Raw genomic sequence first — 19,447 nt, 5'->3', positions numbered from 1 at the left:
GCGTTTTGCAACCGCAGAAAAATTCGGTCCAATGCACGTCGCATTGGTGCGTTGCGGTGAGAAAGGTGATTGCAAAAAACACCGAGACGAATCAATAAGACACCAATGCATCTCAATTGAATACGCAAGACTAATAATAATTAAATAACAAAATAAGCAAATTATTAAATGCAATAGACGCGTGTATGTAAATGTTTACAGTAACAAAATATTCTACCATTTTAAAGAAACGTAGAAAAAAATTTTACTAGTAAGAGTTAAAGAGTTATAAATAATTATTGAATATATTTTTATTTTTGAAAAAGAGAAATTTATCATATAAATTAGATGAAACTAAACAACGTGACTAATTATTTGCAATATATCAAAAATCGATTAATATACGCTTAAATATTTTGCTATAAGCTATTTGCGATTCGTGACGATATTGCAAAAGTATTTAGTTTCCCCTTCAAGATAAACCTTCCGGATACTAAGCCCTTTCACCAATGTCAAAATGTTGTCCATGGAAGGATTTATTTATTAATTTTTTTTAATATAATGTATAATTTATAATCTATTTTAGAATTGAGAGATTAAACCTTTGTGGCATTTTTTAACATAAGCGAATAAAATATACAAATTATAATTAAGATGTAGACATTCCACAATATTTTTTTAATATTCTCTTTCAAATAATTTTGACTACAACTAACGCTCACACAAATTGTGACGTCACTGATTATTGATGAATATTGTGGATTATAGACACTTTGCAGCGATGGTAAATACGGTCGCAGGACTGTACATTTGCATCTGCATATGCTGTCATGGGCAGACTCACGAAGACTCAAATTGAACTGTCATTTATAACGGGATCAGATCGACGGAAATTCTATCGAAAACAATGACAAGTACATTTGTAATGCAAATCAAAGGTCGATGGCACTTGGACAGGATGAACACATCGTTGATACGCTTTGAAATGAGATTATGTATTTAACATCAGAAAATCTCAATCTTAAAAAAATTAATCAAATATGTTAAATTAAATATTATAATCCTTCGACATTGCCAAGTCGATCAAAGAAATTCTAAGTTAAAAAAAATATCAAAATTAAAAGTTTTTCATTTTTTAAATTAATATATTGAATTTTCAACAGAAAAAATTAAAAGTTTTTCATTTTTCGAATTAATATATTGAATTTTCAATAGAAAGAAAAGAAAATGTTATACGCTTAGTGGAATCAAAACGGGACCAGTGCAAAGATCTGAATTAGTAGCCTCTGAAAGAGAAAGAGACTAGTTGTATACTGAATTAATCAATTTCTAAGATTGCCATAGGCAAGGTCAAGCATCTTACAGCGCACGAATTTAACATCTATAGTAACCAGCTTCTTGTTGTCGATCGCTTATCGGAGACTATCGCTAAAACCTAAACATGTCGACTAAATCGTCAGAAGTGATGATAGCGCGCTATTATTAATTAAATCTTTCATTAAATTTATCAATATTTTTTCTGCAACTAATTAATATGTAATGATTAATTTAATAATTAATATAAAAGATAATAAGAGGCGAAAACTTTAAAGAAAACTAAAGAAAACTAAAAAGAATAGAAATAAATTTTACTTAACTGATTCTGATTAGTAATAAGAAAGTAAAAGTGAACGCTTAATGACAAATTTTATAAAGAATTAATAATAATATTATAGAATTTTTGAATGATCAACGAAAATAACGAGAGGAAAAACCGGTTTCATTTATCTGACAATACAAAATAATGCGAGGCAGTTGTCCTGTGTTTTTTAATGCAGTTATCCTAGCATAACTCGTGCCACTAGCAAGGACGCGATTAATCGTGCCTGACGAAGTCAATATGCAACAACGAACTTCAGTAAATAACGATCTCTCATGTCGCATGTTCTCGCGGAAGCAGATCTAAATAATGGTACATATGATAATATTAAATTAAGTAAATTATAATATTAAATTAAGTAATTATAAACGAAAATAATAGAACTTATAATGAGAAACATTCTCGACGTAAACATTTTTACATAAATTTATGCGACAGAATTTCTGGATATTTTATTTTCGAGCTTTTAAATTTATATAAAAGTTAAAAATTAAATATAATATCATTCTCATTAAAGTCAAACGGATTAAAGGATGGATAAAAGTAGGAAGAGCAATCATTTCTACGCCGCTCGATCTCATATATATCGTGTATTTTTTCCATCGTATATATACGTACCAAATACAAATACTCGCGCATAATAAATGGGAAATGCATGAAAAACGACGTGAAAAAGCAAGGAGATGCATCAGCGTCGCATGGGAGGTAGATAATGATATCTTAGTCTTGTTTCCAATTCTCTGAGGTAGCTAAAAAGGAGAGCGAGGACCTCGAGCGGTCCAGGGCGACCGATCGATCGATTACGCTGGCCATATCGATGTCCGTCAAACAAGCGGGAGTGCGTGTTTCGGGTCGTCTTGATCCGATTTTTGTTTGCGAATTAATAGTAGTTGTGAGCCGGACCGTCCCAAGCGGGATTATAGCCGCCATTGTTCCAGGACGGATCGTAGGCGCCGGCGGCGACTGGATCAGCTGGACCGGCCGGCACGCGTTGCGCTTCCGCATTGTAAAGAGAGAAATGTACGGCCTTGGCTTGTTGGACCTCGGGTGTGTCGATTACGCGACCGTCTGGGCCCAATGGGGCCGGTGGTCCGCTGCGCGACAGAAGGAAATTGTTACACGAAACGACATTCAGATAATTCATAAACAAACATAGCTGAATTAATTCCCTGTTACATGAAGTAAATGATAAGAAAAGAGTAGAATGTTGAAGGATAACTAACACTGAGTCAGAAGATAAAGTTCTGTGTAATTTGATTGCGTTTAAATATAAAAATCCACGTTTTAAAAAACTCAATTCACTGTCAGATATTGAAATATCTGTCGGAAACGAACCTGTAATGCGGAATATAATTTCCGGAAGCATAGGGCCCGCTAGGTCCAGCATAACCACTCGGTCCCAGTCCCTTCGGTGCACGTGCATTAGCTTCCGCTAGGGCATTTAAATGAGCAACTTTCAGTTGCGCAACTTCCGGCGTGTCCACCACGCGACCATCTGGACCTAATGGAGCTGGAGAAGCATGAGGCCCGTACCATTGCGGAGCCGCTAGAATAACGCTCAACGTTGCGAAGAAGAGAATCTACAATTATAATTATTATATTTTTTAAATCTCATTATTTTACATATTCATATCTATTTTTAATTATATATAATACATTTCCAAATATAGGAATTAAAAATAACATTAATAAGTATAATAATTAATATCAATTAATCAATTAATAAACTATAAAATTATTAATAAAATAAAATATTATATATATTATATAATATTAATAAAATATTAGAAAAAAAGAAGCGATTGGTGAACATATTTATTAAATATGAACATTGATAAAATTGATGGTAAAATTAATTTTGCGACAATTTAATATTAATATCAATACCAGGATGACAAGTGAAAATAAGATATTAGAAAAATTAATGCTGAGAAATTCGAAATATTGAGAAATAAAATAAGTAAAAAATATAAAATAAATTTGACATAAAGAAATCTCTAAATATATACTACTTCACTATATCTCCTTCGAGCTTTAAAGGTACTTACAAGATATCCGATCATCGTGGCGAGTCCTGCTGCACCGAAAAGATATTGCCTAGATCCTCGACACTACTCGACTATCGACATGTGCGTTTAGATCCGCATTATGCTGCCATCAACGTGCATGTGCAATTTATAGGGGGTACGATCGCATACGCTGCGCCCCACCTGGCCTCGACGCGGGGTACAACCACACCCAGAGAAATGCTCTCCTTAAGTATGACACGTGCCCTGCCCTGTAACATTTACGCGAGTTAACAATGACGTTCGATGTATGTTGTCCTGTAACCTCGAGTCGCGCATAAAAATACTATGCGAGCTATGCGAGTTCTATACGTGGTAAGTTGTCCGCGAATGCAAATTGCAATCACCGGCGACGCTGGCTCTCGCCAAAATGATTTCGGGGCCAAGGAGTAACAAGGCATAATAAGAATCTTTTTAACATAGTGCAAGAGTGCATTGTTTCTTCACAGATGCTAGAGAGAAAATTAGAAATTTTTTGTATATACCGGAAAATTTGATGCATCCGCGCGACGAAACAATTATATATGTGGCTTTTATAATGTAATTTACATAAAGAAATTTTATATATATAACAAAAATAATTTACACATTACATAATTATGTACAATAATGACATAAATATTCTTATCATTACATTATTGTTACATAAACATTTAATTCTTATCGTTTAAAAATTTAATAGTGTCTTGCTTAAATGTTTTGTCTCTCTCTCTCTCTGAGAATTCAAAGATATTTTTATCATCAGAAATATTTAATATAACTAACATAACAAATCTCGTAGTAATCGTGTATTTAATTTATAATTTTAAAGATATGTTTTATATATAATTTATAATTTAAAAAAAGATTGGTTAATATAAAATAGCTCGATGGATTCTCTTAATCTTAAAATAAATCATTTATTACTTTTTTATTAATATTTATATAATATTTATATCATTTTATTATTCAAAAAATAATAAATAATCTATTTTAACATATTAAGTAAAGAAATATATTGATCTATTTTACATAAAATAGTATCTTTTACGAGTCTATAATAATTTATGATTACGATATTACATTATTTTCGAGGTACTATCACGAGTTATGTCCAACGTAATTTATGGAATTATTATTATTCATTACGGAATTATTATTTATCCACACGTATCGAATCAATCACAATAGTGTGTCACGGGGTGGCAATAACAATAGTTGTTGAGATAGAACGCACACGGTGTCGCAATTGACCACCTCGTTCATCGATCGAGCCCTATTCCTATGGCTGATTTGAAAGGAATTGCGCATTTGTCACCAACGCAATCTCCACAAGACGCGAGTGTTTAGGCGTTTAGTCGGGTCTAACAAAGTGGCTAGTCACGTGTCGATCACTCGTGGTCGACAACTGAACTCGTGTACCTCTATTGCAATTGAGATCTTAGCACATCGTTAGCATTCTTGATCGCGAAACTGAAACTCTTTACGTTATTTGCTAAAATAAATATATAATAATAAATATATAATAATAAATAATTACTCGCGTTCTTTCTGTAAAAATTATTCAAAGAATAAAAACGGCAAAAAAAGAAGAGATTCTTTCTACATATTCTGTTACATTAATAAAATATAATTTATGATATTCTTTTTATCTATATAATGTAAAGGAGAAATGCTTGCGCATTATATTTTCTTCTCACATATTATATTTTATTTGCAATTGTAATATTATTACATTTATGGTGTGTATAAGCACACGTGACATTTTTTACATTCATCGTGGAGATACGCTCGAAGTCACTACTCTCCTTCATACTACGAATGCAAATAAGCTTTACTCTCTTAAATTAAATCAATGCAAATGTCACTGATTAAAAGATTTTCACCGAAGATTACGAGTATTTCATTGATCTTCAGTGAAAACATTCGCACTTTCCTTCTCTCCTTTATGTTTCATTGAATATAACAGTAAGATTTCATTGAAAAATCATCTGTTATTATCAACTGATTTTGCTCAGTGAGATTTTATCGTTTGCCAAATTAAAGTTACCTATTAAGTGACGATACACTGATTCCATTTAAGAGAGACAATACACTGATTCCATTTGTATCTCTACTCCGCATCTCATTAACGGAGAATTCATCAGGCGCGCGTATAAGGATTGAGATATGACAGATGAGCGATCTTGGATACCTCCGCGGCATGGGCGGCCAAATGCGCGGCCTTGGCGTGGGCGACTTCCGGTGTATCCACGACTCGTCCGTCATGGGCAAGCGGGGCCGGCGGTCCGTGATATCCGGCGCCGTGATATCCGACGTAATTGTCAACGTAACTTCCGTCCGCGGGATATCCGCCGTGATGCGCCGCTCTGGCGGCTTCAGCGGCGTATGCCGCCAGATGCGCTTGCTTGGCGTGCGCCACTTCCGGTGTGTCGATCACTCGACCGTCGTGGGCCAGTGGAGCCGGAGGACCGTGATAATGTCCGGCTTGTGCCCCGTATGTCTGATAAGGCGCATACGCGGGCAAGGCCAGCGCCGACAATGAAAGGCACGATAAGATGATCTGTGAAAGGACGGCAGAGATTATAGAGAGATTTAATTATAGTTGGTTTATAGTTGCAAGTCCGTTGATATATCAATGAGAGAGCATAGAGATGGCGGTATAGATAATGATAATAAACGGACGGCAAGTGAAATGATAGAAAATACTGACGAAAGATTGAAATTGTGGCACGAGTTTTATTTTAAAGCAGAAGAAAATAGAAATTTTATTAATATTCAATAAGTGCAAGAAGATACTGTTGAAGAATCACTTGCACTTGTAATTCACACGTGTAAATTTTATGCGAGAAATTATATTTAATGATAGGAGAATTTCAGATAAAATTTTTGATTTAAATTTTATTGCTTTCCGAAAAAGCGGTCTCCTTTTGTAGGTGAAATAAAAAATTACTAGTGAGACTTGTAATGTGCGAGAGAAGAAAGAGTATCTATGTACTCACGAAGGACTTCATGTTTGCGCGCATCTATCCGAGATGAAGCGACTCTCTGTCCATTCTATTGGATCATGTAGACCTTATATAGTCGACGAATACTACAAGCTATCGCTATCTCTGTACGTTGGTATTAAATAGCGTAAACGAAACGCAGGCCTTGCTTGATTTTCACATAATAGGAACGCGAGGGAGAGGGGTTGGTTTCGATTCTAAGAAGCGAGATGGAGATCGAAGAGGCTATCTTGGCTGGATTAGAAAAGAAACTAAAATATTATAGTGAGAAAGAGAGCTAGAAAGAAAGAAAGAGAAGAAGAAAGAGTGTGAAAAAGAGAGAAAGAGAGGGAGGCTGGAATGCCAGTAAGAGCGAAATTACGATTGCGTCAACGAAAACGCGAGCAACGAACGATGTTGTACAATTGATTCGGCAAAAAGTATCAGAGGTAGAAACATTCGATCGAGATCGATCGAATATCTGTCGATTTTTTAATTCGTGATTATCGTGATATGGAAAATGCTTTGAAGAAAGATTCAAAATTAAAATCGATAAAACATAAGGAATATTGTGTGAGACAAATGTTTAATTATAATATTTAATAAATAGATAAATTTGAATACTTTTTCTAATAGAATTGTTTACTACTAGACTACTAATTGTTTACTACTAGTAGTATATTTTTATACTATTTTTAGTATCTATTTTTTAAAAATTTAAAAATGTTTTTGAGACAAAAATATCTGAATATATTTCCTCAGAATTAAAATTAAATATTTTTTTACCATAATCAAATAATTGTATGACAAAAATCATAAGTTTCTTTGCACTAATGACCATAACAATGATCTCTGCGGTTATTATATTGAATTGAAGGCTATCGAAAATTCCATCACGTAGATACTGCGTCTAATTGTTTAATGAGCTATTGCGCGATTTACTTTGAAAACAACACAATAAAGAGTAATTAAATATATTTAGCCTGATTCTCTATTGTTGCAAGATCTAATAAATGATCAACGATTAGACAGGTGTGTAATCTATGTAAATAGTTAATTGTTATATTAGATTGAGAAATTTCATCGCTGTGAGACAGTTTCGCGTCGCTGATGCAATGCAGAAATATCGAGAAATGTGCATCTTGCAAAAACCAAACTATCACCTTGTACGAATGTTGGTTGAACGGTATTTGCACTAAGAGGGAGTGATGCTATTAGGTAAGATTAAATCGTCGATTGTATATAAACCGAACATTTCGCGCTCGATACTTACAAAACAGAGGCATTCCATTTAAGATTGAACAGAACTAGAAATGGAATCCCTGGTAAGTAACCTTCTTGTACTACAATTTTTTAAATTAAAACAATATGTCAAAATCATCAATTGTACATTATGTTAAGATTTATAAGATCTTATCTTTATTTGTTTTTAAACTCCTTTCTCTCTCTCTTTCTCTCTTTATTGTCTTTACATTCGTAGATTATCTTGATGGCCGTCATTGCCATAACTTCGGGTACACCGACGCATTACCAATATCATGGACCACCCGCACCCATAGGTCACGATGGCAGAGTCATAGATACACCGGAAGTAGCCCATGCTAAAGCGGCGCATCTTGCCGCCGTGGCGGAAGCTGCCGCGAAAGTTCCTTACGGTTTGGCTTCCTACGCAGGAAATCCAGACTATCACGGATATTCAAAACCGGCATCGGTCAGTCACCAGATGTATCACAGCGGACATGGATATCATGGACCACTCGCTCCGTTAAATCACGAAGTAATGTTCTGTCATATAAACTCAATTAATGATATTCCTTTATAATGGAAAAGTTGCAATAATAAATTCAAAGTTAAAGTTGACATAAAATTGATATAAAAAAGAATATTGAAATAAACGTTTATGTTATGATGTCTAGTCGAAAATGTATCTTTTCAATATTATTTTTTATATTTTATTAAAATTTTCTAAGAAGCAACGAAAAATAATCTCAAAGAAACCTTGCATTAAGTTTAGATCAATTTTCACGAGTCTTCGAAAATTAAATTATAAAAGTCTTGCATCATTATTATTAATTATAAATATTATTAATTATAGATAAAGATTTTTATCTTTATTAAATTTACATTAATTTGCATTTCTTGAATAACGGAATTTATAGTAATTAATTTGGCAATACGTTAATAGATAAAACTCTATGTGTCACTGCCGTTTTTCTAATATTCTTTTCATTCTTCAGGGTCGCGTAGTAGATACGCCGGAAGTGGCCCGTGCGAAAGCCGCGCACTTGGCGGCTTACAATCACATAGCTTCCTCGGCACCTGTCGGCGTGGATCATTCCCAGATTTATGATCATCATTATTATGGCACTTCGCACATCCCTTTGTATCATGACAACAGAATCAATAGTCCCGAAGGAGATCACACCAGATACACTCATCCTACCGCCTATGCTAATGCTCTTCATAATTACGACGACGTTTACTGATTTTGTTAATCAAGGAAACACATTAGCCAATACTGTAACCGCTAATTATCTTGCATTTAATCGATGATATATATATGACACGCTCTGATAAAATTTAATTATAAAATTGATGTTTTGTAAAGAATTTTCGTTTCTTAGTGTTATTATGTAGTTCATTTTATGGTGTAATCTCTGTGAGTTTTGCGATACATCATAAATTATTTCGTATTTTACTTCAATCATTACTTTTAGACTGAACTACAAGACTCATAATTATTATTATTTTAGATGTGTTTTAGATTATAAGAAATATAAAGCATCTTTTTGTTCTTATTTGACTTCTCTTATTTCATTATATAACATTACTAACATATTAGAAATATTTCTGAAAACTTCTAAAAATATATCCTTTAAAAGAAAAAAAAAGTCAAGCTGAATTATATAAAAAAATACATCGCATATATATTTTAAAAGTATTTTACTTTGATGCATTCTTATTTTGTGTATATGTCACACAATTGAATCTTAATTGATATTATGGTAATATTATTTGCTTGCTTACAAATATTATTTTTAATTGTAAAATATGATTTACATTATAATTTACATCGTAAAAATTTAAATAGAATATAGAATGTAAATTTTTAAAAATAATAAAATATCACTTGTATGTATAGTTTGCAAATAGAAGGAGAGGTGTGATTTAAGAGATATCTGTCAGCTCGGTATGTTATAAATAACCATGCGATTGTCAAGAATTAATGTATGCAACTGGTATAGTTGTCGACATACGCCTGCGATTTCGCATAATAAATCGTCATCGTCTTTTTGTAGTCGCAAATGAATGAGAAATGATTGATGATTGATCTTATCAATTATATGACTTTTTTTTTAAGGAGAAAAATGCTTTGTACACATTCCGCCATTAGTTGACGGGGTAGTGTGGAATTCTCTTGATCGCCATGCTGCGTACATCGAGGTCTATCTGCTAAGAAAACCCCTTGTGTACTCATTCTTACCCTTTCTTACGTCAACCCCCCAGAACCGTTTTCACATATTTCCAGGAGGGCAAACTGGGACGCGCCTATTTGGCGCCCTTCTTCCTTTCGGCTCTTCCTTCCTATGAATTCCCCATATTCTATCTAACGAGTCCGGAGAGTCATCATTTACATGACTTACAACTACATTCCGAACTACCATTCTGAATATGTCACATCCAAATTTAATTCAAGGTTCGCAACATTTCATGTTTCTTTCAAACAGATAATTCCGAGATTGAATTCTATATTTTAAAACGTTACTTACAATTATAATAAGTTTTTTCAATCTACAACAAAAAATAAATTGCAAATATTTTGCAAAAAATAAATTGCAAATATTTTGCAATTTATGAATGATAAATGATTATACTGCAATCAATTGTACACAGTAATAATAAATAGTTAATTTTTACACTTTAAAAATAAATAGTTAATTTTACATTTATCATTTTATTTTAATCAATCTATTCATATTTAATTAAATATGGTATCACATTTTTTTCTTTTATTTGTTCATCAATTTTGAATGGATTTTCTTACAATGAAGCAATTTTCCATCTAAGTGAATCTTGCAGCATCTTATCTAATAATTTTGTAATTATCTTGCTTAATGCGAAGAATTCGCCTAACGATATATAATTATTCGATCTTTCTAATCGGCATGTATGGATCATTATGAGATCGATGCTTCTCGGCCCACGGGTTATGTCTGCTCGAAAGAATTGCCAAGTTAACCAGCTAATTGTAAATATCGTTTAATGGGCATTTATAAAGTACCGACCTCGATTGTGCGCGTGCACTTATATTACTAATAGACAATAGGGTCATCGGGCGTGCCGAGATTATCTCGAATTCCAAGGAAAAGGGCTTTTGTTCCCCTCAATCGTTGCATAATCTATGCGTTATTAAAACGCCCATACAAACACAAGAAAAATTCTGCATTTAAATTTGAAATGCTGAAGATGAATGAAAATTATTCGTATTTTTTTCACATATAAAGATTGTTAAAATATTTTAAGTAATAATGTCACATGACTTTTAGCAAAATTACATGTATAATGTGTACATATTTAATAGATACGTATATATATTTATTAAATATATCTTCTATCTATATATTAATATCAACATTTTTTTGAATATTTCTCAGTAATACAGACACTCTATGTATCAATAAATTATTGATTTTTCAGAATAATTCATTTTTTGATTGATATCTTGTCCAACTTTTTTAATTCTTCTTTTTATAACTTTTATAATTTTTTATCAATTATTTAAATGTGTTCAAGATTTCAATTTTCAACTAATTATGAACGCTCGCTCCATTTATATGTACGTAAATCATAATGAATTATAATGATGCATTAAGTGCAAATGCATCTTAACTCAAGCATTGCTCAACGATAGACGACGATTGGTATAGAATATACTAATATAATATTTGCAAAACTGTTATAATTTAATAAATTAAAAGGGAGTTATAATTTAACTTGTCTTTAATGAATAATAAAATAAAAATTAATCGCTTAATTAACACAACATAACATTAACGAAACATAACTCTATAAGCTTTAAGTTTTTCCTACTAAAAAAGCTCTTTTTAAATAAAATTTTCAAAAAAATTAATGTATGTAAAAAATTTATATGTATTTTTTTATTTTTATAAGAAAAACTTCATTTTTAGTAAAGTAATATTTCTTCAATCGTTTTCGAATTTTTTTGTTTATACATATGTTATTAAGCGATTCAAATAATATGCGTGAGATTTGCACAAAGAGAGTTTCGTCAGGAAATGGGACCTTGGAAGTGATCCGTAAGGAATTTCCGACAGCGAGTAAAAAGATCGCACACCTGATACATATCGGCTACATACGTCAAAGAGCAATCCGTTCTGTCTGTTCCGATCATCCAGGAAAAATCTTTCGACCTCGAGGACGCGTGGCCGACCTTCATTCTTACCGGACAGGCGCTCTCCTTTTCTACGTCGCACTTCATATTTTAATCATGCATGCCTCTTTTCTCCCTTTCTCTTTCATCTTTCGGCAGTTTCGCTTTAATATTGGCAAGGACGGATGTTATTCGATTTCTCAGTATATCGGTAATTTATGGTAACAAGAATGAGAGACACCCTCCTCTGTCAAATATGTGATACAACCTTGCCATTTTTTTATGAAACTATTTAAATCTTTGCATGTTAAGATAGGAATCTATCCAGGAAGAATTATTTGATACTAGTATTATTATAATTATATTATGTAGAGCATAAATAAATGCGTAAACTTTGTAGTAAAAAATTCAGTGCAATCTAAATGAATTTTTTTATCCTACCTGTGGCGAAAAAGAGATCTTTCTGAGATCTTTCATTGATACAACAAGATTAAATAATATTAATTAAACATTAATTAAAATACGCGACAAGAATACAAAACAAGAAAAACTTATATACTTTCACGCCATTCAATTATCATTATACAAAATTATTGCCAATAATTACACGAAAATAACGTCCTCAAACTCTTTAGTACACATAAATATGCATGTATATCTGTACGAAAAAAAGTTACTCTTATATTTATTATAATTACAAATTCTTCGCGAAAACAGTTATTAACTATCATTTTCGCCATAATAAAGAATTTACGAGCCGAATTACCTTTCACACGCAATCCCATCATTAAAAACTGATCGATTCTTCGTTGCGAACCACGTTGAATTTCCTGGGTCGAGCCCTTGGCGTTAGTGGTCGCTCTTGACGATGATGAACGTGAGCGTGTCTCAGTTAAAGAAGCAGTCGACAGTGCGAAACTGACCTCGACGATGCATTCGCAGGTGCGAGGAGAGCATCCCTCTCCTCTGTCCAGACGGCTACGATGTAGTAGCGTCTCATTAACGTAATGTCAATGTCAACACTTTGAGATGTAATATTTGCTGTAGGGCGTGGTCCCCTCCTACGGGTCGACGACTCCCTACCAGGATTCACATATATAAAAGGAGATCTCGACATGCTACGATACATAGCAATCGCATACCTTAGGGCGAGTACTGGTAATCCAGCAGCGCACTGATAAGGCATGAAGGTCCTCGTAAGTATACTACATCTGCTGGCGACAGATTCGGCAAAGTGTCCCTTACAACTAGTATCTTACAAATAAAAATTTAATTGGATTAATTTAATCACAACAATAATAATAATGTTTGTTTACTAACTTAATTAATCAGTATTCTTCGACTTTTTTCACATTTTTCGAATTGTATTTCGGCAAATTAAAAAAAAAAGATATATAATTACTCATGGAAATTATCTCTGATTCATAGATTGTTCTCTCCGCGCTCTGCGCTATCGCGACCGCAAAGCCGACTTATCTAGCTTACACCGGCATACCACTCGGACCCGATGGTAAGATCCTGGACACTCCGGAGGTGGCGCAAGCAAAGGCGGCGCATCTCGCTACTCAGGCTTACGAGGCCGCTAGAAATACGCTCGGCTATGCGCCCGCCCTGGCCATTTATGCACCTGCAATTACGTACGGCGCGCCCATCGGCGCGGACGGTCGGGTGATAGACACACCTGAGGTCGCTCAGGCCAAGGCTGCCCATCTCGCCGCTCACGCCCAAGTATGAGACATTCGCGTTTAAAGATGGTTGCGCAAATAATTTGAATTGTATTATATTAGCGAATTGCGCAGAAACAGACTTGTAGAAATATTGTGTGTTTAGATAACAATTGTGAAACGCCTAGATTAGATATTTATGTCGTTGATTCTTCACTTTTTTCATTTTTATTCATACAGGAGGCAGCCAAAACAGTCGGATTTGCTCCATATGGGGCTCTAACATACGCTTCGCCTGCATTCTACGGTTACGCTCCACTTGGACCCGATGGCAGAGTAATAGATACCCCCGAAGTGGCGCAAGCTAAGGCCGTACATTTTGCTGCACATGAGGCTGCCCGAAACGCCGTTTAATAAGTGTAATTATATGAAAACTGCGATACACCATGCATATTGATCAAATTGTGACTCTTGATCTAATCAAAGATATTCGTATATCATGTTTTCCTTGGATCTAAATCTTTGACAATAAACAAATAATCTTTAAGTCATATTATGCGATTTATATTCCTTATTCAGTCACATTTGTCCTATGACAATTTAAGATAAAATTTGATTCCCTATTGCGCACAAAATTTCAGATTATAAAACATGGTCAGAGTATTTAAATAGCCGAAATGTATATAAATATATGATATTTACATGTTTAATTTAAACTACACATTTTAAAAAATCACATAATAATCGGACAAAAATTCTAAATAAAACAAATATTATCGACCTAAATATTGTCAATTTATACATCGCGCGGCGTGTCCAATTTCGAGTGCCTTTCGCGCCATAGCTAATGCACCGTCTTTGGTTTTATGGCCACCAATAAATCGTACGGAATGTACAAACATGGCATCTTCGATCTCGCAGGCTTCCACAAGCGCATCGTTACGTAAACCGCCCCACGCTTCCGGTAAAAACATTCTGCATATGAAACTGCCCTGCGAAACCGGCATGCACTGAACCCGATAGCCGTCCTCAGCTTCGAAAACGGCATATTTTATTGACGGCGAAACATTCATTTCTTTTTCCAATTGAAACAAATGCTCCTTCCATGGTACAGTTTGCGACAACATTATTATCTCGCCGCTCGAATCGACCTTTTAAAAATATTTTACATTACATTTAAACATATTATAGCTAGAGAAATTTATGAGATATATATTTAAAAAAGTTCATTCACCTTAAATCGATCTTCTACAGCATGTCGCACGATATCCCTCGCCGGTAGCCAAACGTTTTTTGTATAATGTACAAATTCCAAAAATTCTTCCAAAACCAAAGCCATGGCTTTTTCGAATCGTTCCTCAATATTCACATCTTTGCTATTCCATTGAGGATTAAGTCTGCCCACTCGCGCGCTTAAATCAGTAACTATTCGATATCTGAAACAGCAAGCAAAGTGCAATACATCGAAAAAAACAATATATAACATGGTTAGTGTTACAAACGCTTACAATGGTTCTGCATCATACATCGGTATACCGTTATCTATAGCATCAATCTCTTTGATTAGAGTATCATAAATTTTTTTGAAGATCTCTTCAATGACTCTATCCTCTGTAACTTCCGGAAGTACACTCCTCAATATTTCATGACCAAAATGACAATAGATCAACCCTGCACTGCTTAATTTTACTGTCCATTTGTACTCTGATTTCTTCATAACACTACTTACTGTTTCCTGAAATTCCCTGATATAAAAAAATAGAAGATATTAGTGTATCGGAATAGAACAGCATTTCCTAATGCATAATGTATTATTATACCTCATATGATGATCGTATCGATGATTGGAAGGATCATATTCTCCACCAACGTCCACTACAATATCACAGGTTTCTAAGACACTCTGAGTTCGAGATCTAAAAATACAATATGATATATACTTGGAATCTATAATCTAATGTAGTTTTACTAAATTTTGTTTCCATCATATTTTAATTGTAAAATTTTCTCTTTTAATTTTGTAAACACAATTTTCATTTCCAGGAGTTTTAAATAATTACCTCACAATAGAAGCATCCTTGTACTGCGGTAACAGCTTTAAGAGCGCACAGGCGAGCACTTCGTCGCAATGAAAAGTGCCGTCGTGCGTGCCGATTTTTACAGCTGATTTTTCCAACATCCTCCTGAGCTCGAATGCACACGTTCTCCTCCAATGAAGATTAGAAAATTTATCGGAACACGTGTTCCTTAATAGTTGACTGAAAACTTGAATCATTATACTAAATTATATTGTTATATCGTGGACAACATATTCCATCGATTTATAACCATTGATTCTCACCAATTGATACAGCAAAACGTGCAATAAGCGTCCTTTTGAAGGATTCAGGATGTCTTGATACTTCGAAAAACGTGACAGAAAATGTTCGTGATTTATAAATAAGTTAAATTTCCTGGCAAGTTTCCTAGATGTCACTTTATAATGTTTATCACCTCCTATAGCCATAAATTGTGATTCTGTTCCGTGCCAGAGAGAAGACTGAGAGGTGTCATGGCCCACATCTCAGTTTTCTCTCTGTTTTCTCTCTGTTCGTGCTATGTGCGCAAAGTCTCCCGATCTACAATAGGTAATTTAAGCCCTAAGCCTTAAGAAATTGACCAATCACAGCCGAGTATTCTCTTCATACTTGATTATGATTGGTCAATCTCTTAAGGCTTAAATTACCTATTGTAGACCCGGCCTTAATTGGAGTTTGGTCCTCAGTCTTCTCTCTGATTCTATGAAGGAGCTCGAGGCTCGAGATGATCGCTTTCAAGCTTCTCTCTGATTAAACCATTAAACGCAGTATGCTGCGCTTATCAATATAATAATTGATACTACTTTGGTGAGTAAACCTTGAGAATTTTCCTGACACGATGTCGCAGCGATCCAGGTACTTTGTGAATGAGTATTGTGCGCGTGAGGAGGAGATCGCCAACTGCGCGACATCAATGCGGCGTGAAATCAATCACAGTCAGAATGCCGCTAAGAAAAATCTACATAAGATTCTGCAGCGTATCGTTGACAAGGAGCCGCCCGAACGTGCGGAAACGGATGGTGGTCTGTACGTTGGCGCATCCGGCATCTCTTACGCGTTTCTGCGACTTGCTAAACATGCTCTATTGGAAGCCGAGGCTGACAAGTATCTGTCATCGGCCGAGCGTTATCTGCGTTCGTCTCTGGCGATGGTGCAACGTCGTGGGGGACGCTCCAGCCCTGGCTTTCTTTTGGGTTTGTATGTATGTATATTTAGGGAACAAATGGAGTGAAATAATAATGGAGAGAGAAATTAATATTAAAAATAGATAAATTGAAATTAATGATTAGACCGCTACCTTTGAATTTTTTTATCATTTATCCTTATCACGAAAACAATGACATAATTATTCAATACGAGATGAGATAATAATTTAATAATATGAAATTTATTATAAAATTTAATTAATATAAAATATTCATAATAAAATAAGAATAACATCAATTATATAAGAAGGTCAATTTTATGTGTATTCAAATTGACTACTTAAATATTTTTAAAAAAATGTGCGTGTGATTTGCAAAAGATTTGTAAAAAACTGTTTTTCTAAATAGAAGAAAATATTTCAAAAAATATATTTGTTTCTCTTAATTATTTTAATATAATTTTATTTTTTCATATTTTTTTATTTATGTGATAAAAAAGTAAAGCTTTTGTGGCTTAAAATATTAATTTAATATAATAAAATGATAACATAATTTTTTCTTATTATTAAATATTTGTATTAATATTAAATATTTGTAAATATTTCTTTATATACAGCTAAGATAGAATAAAATTTGAAAATATATAACAATCTTAATTAAACTAATTGTATTCGATTATTACAGGAGATTGGGGCATCCTAGCAGTAGGTGCAGTCCTTGCAACTGTTCGAGGAGATGAAAAGACTGCTAATGAATTTGTGACACGCTACGCAGAATCGGCAGAACGCTGTAAGGAAGTAAACTTTCTGAAATGCGGATCGGATGAGTTCTTTGTTGGTCGCGCTGGCTTTTTGTATGGAGCATTATGGCTGAACCGCACGATGCAAAAAGTTGTCGTGCCATTCGACGCAATGCATGAAATTGCGCGAACGATCGTCGTCTCAGGGAAGATGTATGCGCGAGTGCATAACAGTCCATGTCCATTAATGTATGCATATTATGGCACGGAATATCTAGGTGCAGCACATGGACTCTGTGCAATTTTACAAGTTCTTATACAGGTAATAAGTATTCACGATGAGAATAATTATCAAAAGAACACATAAAAATATGTGAAAGGGAAATTAATTATCATTGATATAGTTAATGATTAATATTTTCTAAAAAAAAATTAAATAATTATTTATAATTAGAGACATTTTAAAAAGGATATTGTTTTAAAATTTACACACACATATATATATATATATATATATATATATATATATATATAAATTTTAAAATAATATATTTTGTGTTAATAATATGTTTAAAATAATGTTGTTTAAAATTCCAATTTAATAATAAGAATCATTTAAACATATTTTATTATACATATTTATTAACATTATTAAATTTAATATTATTAATATTATCTATTTATCTATACTTGCTTCAAATATAATTTTTTAATTAAAGCATGATCATTATCATTAATTATACGCATTACTTAATTTTATTCTCTTTGTCCAGGTGCCATCATTCTTAGATAACAATGCCGACATTGATAGCACTACACGAACTTGTGTAGATTATTTCTTGAGTTTACAAACACCTACTGGTAATTTTCCATGCGCGATGGATGAAATAGATCGTTCTGGACGAAGTCGCAGAAATAGTGACGATGAGTTAGTGCATTGGTGTCACGGTGCTCCTGGCGTCATTTACATGATGGCGGCGGCATACCTGCGCTGGAAGGATCAGCGTTATCTGAACTCATGCGTACTCGCTGGTGATCTTGTCTGGCGCAAAGGACTCCTGCGTAAAGGACCTGGGATTTGTCACGGTGTAGCCGGCAACGGTTACGTCTTTCTTCTTCTATACAGACTTACTGGCAATGAAATTTACCTCTATCGAGCCGCCAAATTTGCGGACTTTATGAACTCGTCACAGTTTCAGTCAGATGCACGTGTACCTGATTCACCGTATTCCCTTTACGAAGGTATTGCCGGCACTGCCTGTTTTCTTGCTGATCTTATCGAACCAGATAAAGCACATTTCCCTTTCCAAGATGTGTTCTGAGATTAAATACTAATAGAATATCAAGTAAGAATTTTGTTCTTCACTTTTTTCGCAGCTTGAATTCATCTATCTATATATTTGGATTTTAATCTATGCATTACATTAACATATTGTAATTTTATTCAATTATGTTTTCAATGACTACGATTTAATTTTCTTTCAAAATAAATATCTAATGTATTTATCTATTATTAAAAATTAAAAATCGTTATTAAATATTATTATTAAAAATTGTTATTAAAAATTATTATTAAAAATTGCGCTATTTTTTATAAATATCTAATATATAATAATTTTATATATATATATATATATATATATATATATATATATTATATAACTATAAAAATTAAATTTATTAAAACTTAAGGCTCTTGTGTATGTGTCCTCTGCAACCATGTTGAATTATGCCAAAAACGAAAAATCACATAAGAAATTTTCCTGCAAAATATATCAA

General features: G+C 33.5%; 6 protein-coding genes across 8 annotated transcripts; 3 read left to right on the top strand and 3 right to left on the bottom strand.

The window, feature by feature from the left end:
- Positions 1–2,189: 2,189 nt before the first annotated feature.
- On the bottom strand, positions 2,190–3,836 carry LOC105256869 (pupal cuticle protein). The gene is made up of 3 exons (XM_025413760.1): positions 3,667–3,836; positions 2,954–3,198; positions 2,190–2,712 (listed from the first exon to the last, which is right to left on the bottom strand). The coding sequence occupies exons 1-3, from the start codon at positions 3,679–3,681 to the stop codon at positions 2,499–2,501; spliced, it is 474 nt and encodes a 157-aa protein (XP_025269545.1). The 5' UTR covers positions 3,682–3,836; the 3' UTR covers positions 2,190–2,498.
- A 1,573-nt stretch (positions 3,837–5,409) lies between these two features.
- On the bottom strand, positions 5,410–6,744 carry LOC112639521 (cuticle protein 2-like). Its single transcript, XM_025413761.1, has 2 exons — positions 6,666–6,744; positions 5,410–6,226 (listed from the first exon to the last, which is right to left on the bottom strand). The coding sequence occupies exons 1-2, from the start codon at positions 6,687–6,689 to the stop codon at positions 5,807–5,809; spliced, it is 444 nt and encodes a 147-aa protein (XP_025269546.1). The 5' UTR covers positions 6,690–6,744; the 3' UTR covers positions 5,410–5,806.
- A 1,219-nt stretch (positions 6,745–7,963) lies between these two features.
- On the top strand, positions 7,964–9,213 carry LOC109610353 (cuticle protein 5-like). The gene is given in 3 exon segments (XM_020029000.2): positions 7,964–7,975; positions 8,122–8,427; positions 8,888–9,213. Coding segments are annotated over 3 exon segments (567 nt in total). The 3' UTR covers positions 9,137–9,213.
- A 3,850-nt stretch (positions 9,214–13,063) lies between these two features.
- On the top strand, positions 13,064–14,165 carry LOC105256876 (cuticle protein 2). Its single transcript, XM_020029169.2, has 3 exons — positions 13,064–13,238; positions 13,471–13,770; positions 13,947–14,165. The coding sequence occupies exons 1-3, from the start codon at positions 13,227–13,229 to the stop codon at positions 14,118–14,120; spliced, it is 486 nt and encodes a 161-aa protein (XP_019884728.1). The 5' UTR covers positions 13,064–13,226; the 3' UTR covers positions 14,121–14,165.
- Positions 14,166–14,454: 289 nt separating this feature from the next.
- Positions 14,455–16,313, bottom strand: LOC105256738 (UPF0160 protein MYG1, mitochondrial). Of its 3 annotated transcripts, none has more exons than XM_011266951.3 (6): positions 16,048–16,313; positions 15,767–15,985; positions 15,527–15,622; positions 15,215–15,451; positions 14,941–15,142; positions 14,455–14,857 (listed from the first exon to the last, which is right to left on the bottom strand). In XM_011266951.3, the coding sequence occupies exons 2-6, from the start codon at positions 15,979–15,981 to the stop codon at positions 14,498–14,500; spliced, it is 1,110 nt and encodes a 369-aa protein (XP_011265253.1). In that variant the 5' UTR covers positions 15,982–15,985; positions 16,048–16,313; the 3' UTR covers positions 14,455–14,497. The 3 variants fall into 3 exon arrangements, with proteins under 3 accessions (XP_011265253.1, XP_011265269.1, XP_011265261.1); XM_011266967.3 differs by having other exon boundaries at positions 15,767–15,964; positions 16,048–16,311; XM_011266959.3 differs by having other exon boundaries at positions 15,767–15,971; positions 16,048–16,310.
- A 139-nt stretch (positions 16,314–16,452) lies between these two features.
- On the top strand, positions 16,453–19,131 carry LOC105256760 (lanC-like protein 3 homolog). Its single transcript, XM_011266975.2, has 3 exons — positions 16,453–16,977; positions 17,614–17,990; positions 18,442–19,131. The coding sequence occupies exons 1-3, from the start codon at positions 16,623–16,625 to the stop codon at positions 18,988–18,990; spliced, it is 1,281 nt and encodes a 426-aa protein (XP_011265277.1). The 5' UTR covers positions 16,453–16,622; the 3' UTR covers positions 18,991–19,131.
- The last annotated feature ends 316 nt before the right edge of the window (positions 19,132–19,447 follow it).

The sequence above is a fragment of the Camponotus floridanus genome, unplaced genomic scaffold (assembly GCF_003227725.1).
Source record: "Camponotus floridanus strain SB8 unplaced genomic scaffold, Cflo_v7.5 scaffold7, whole genome shotgun sequence".
In the NCBI taxonomy this organism is placed as follows: domain Eukaryota; kingdom Metazoa; phylum Arthropoda; class Insecta; order Hymenoptera; family Formicidae; genus Camponotus; species Camponotus floridanus.
This window is presented reverse-complemented; position numbering and strand designations above follow the sequence as displayed.

What these genes read in the sequence shown, in the direction of transcription:
- LOC105256876 (XM_020029169.2), top strand. An exon ending in ATCTCGCCGCTCACGCCCAA is followed by an intron (nt 13,771 to 13,946) that starts GTATGAGACATT and finishes TTATTCATACAG; the next exon opens with GAGGCAGCCAAAACAGTCGG.
- LOC105256760 (XM_011266975.2), top strand. Translation starts at nt 16,623, where the DNA reads ATGTCGCAGCGATCCAGGTACTTTGTGAATGAGTATTGTGCGCGTGAG. An exon ending in CAGCCCTGGCTTTCTTTTGG is followed by an intron (nt 16,978 to 17,613) that starts GTTTGTATGTAT and finishes CGATTATTACAG; the next exon opens with GAGATTGGGGCATCCTAGCA. An exon ending in TTTTACAAGTTCTTATACAG is followed by an intron (nt 17,991 to 18,441) that starts GTAATAAGTATT and finishes CTCTTTGTCCAG; the next exon opens with GTGCCATCATTCTTAGATAA.
- LOC105256738 (XM_011266951.3), bottom strand. Translation starts at nt 15,981, where the DNA reads ATGATTCAAGTTTTCAGTCAACTATTAAGGAACACGTGTTCCGATAAA. An exon ending in CGATACGATCATCATATGAG is followed by an intron (nt 15,452 to 15,526) that starts GTATAATAATAC and finishes TTTTTATATCAG; the next exon opens with GGAATTTCAGGAAACAGTAA. An exon ending in ATGTATGATGCAGAACCATT is followed by an intron (nt 15,143 to 15,214) that starts GTAAGCGTTTGT and finishes TTGCTGTTTCAG; the next exon opens with ATATCGAATAGTTACTGATT.
- LOC105256869 (XM_025413760.1), bottom strand. An exon ending in AATTATATTCCGCATTACAG is followed by an intron (nt 2,713 to 2,953) that starts GTTCGTTTCCGA and finishes TCTGTCGCGCAG; the next exon opens with CGGACCACCGGCCCCATTGG.
- LOC112639521 (XM_025413761.1), bottom strand. Translation starts at nt 6,689, where the DNA reads ATGCGCGCAAACATGAAGTCCTTC. An exon ending in GCGCAAACATGAAGTCCTTC is followed by an intron (nt 6,227 to 6,665) that starts GTGAGTACATAG and finishes GTCCTTTCACAG; the next exon opens with ATCATCTTATCGTGCCTTTC.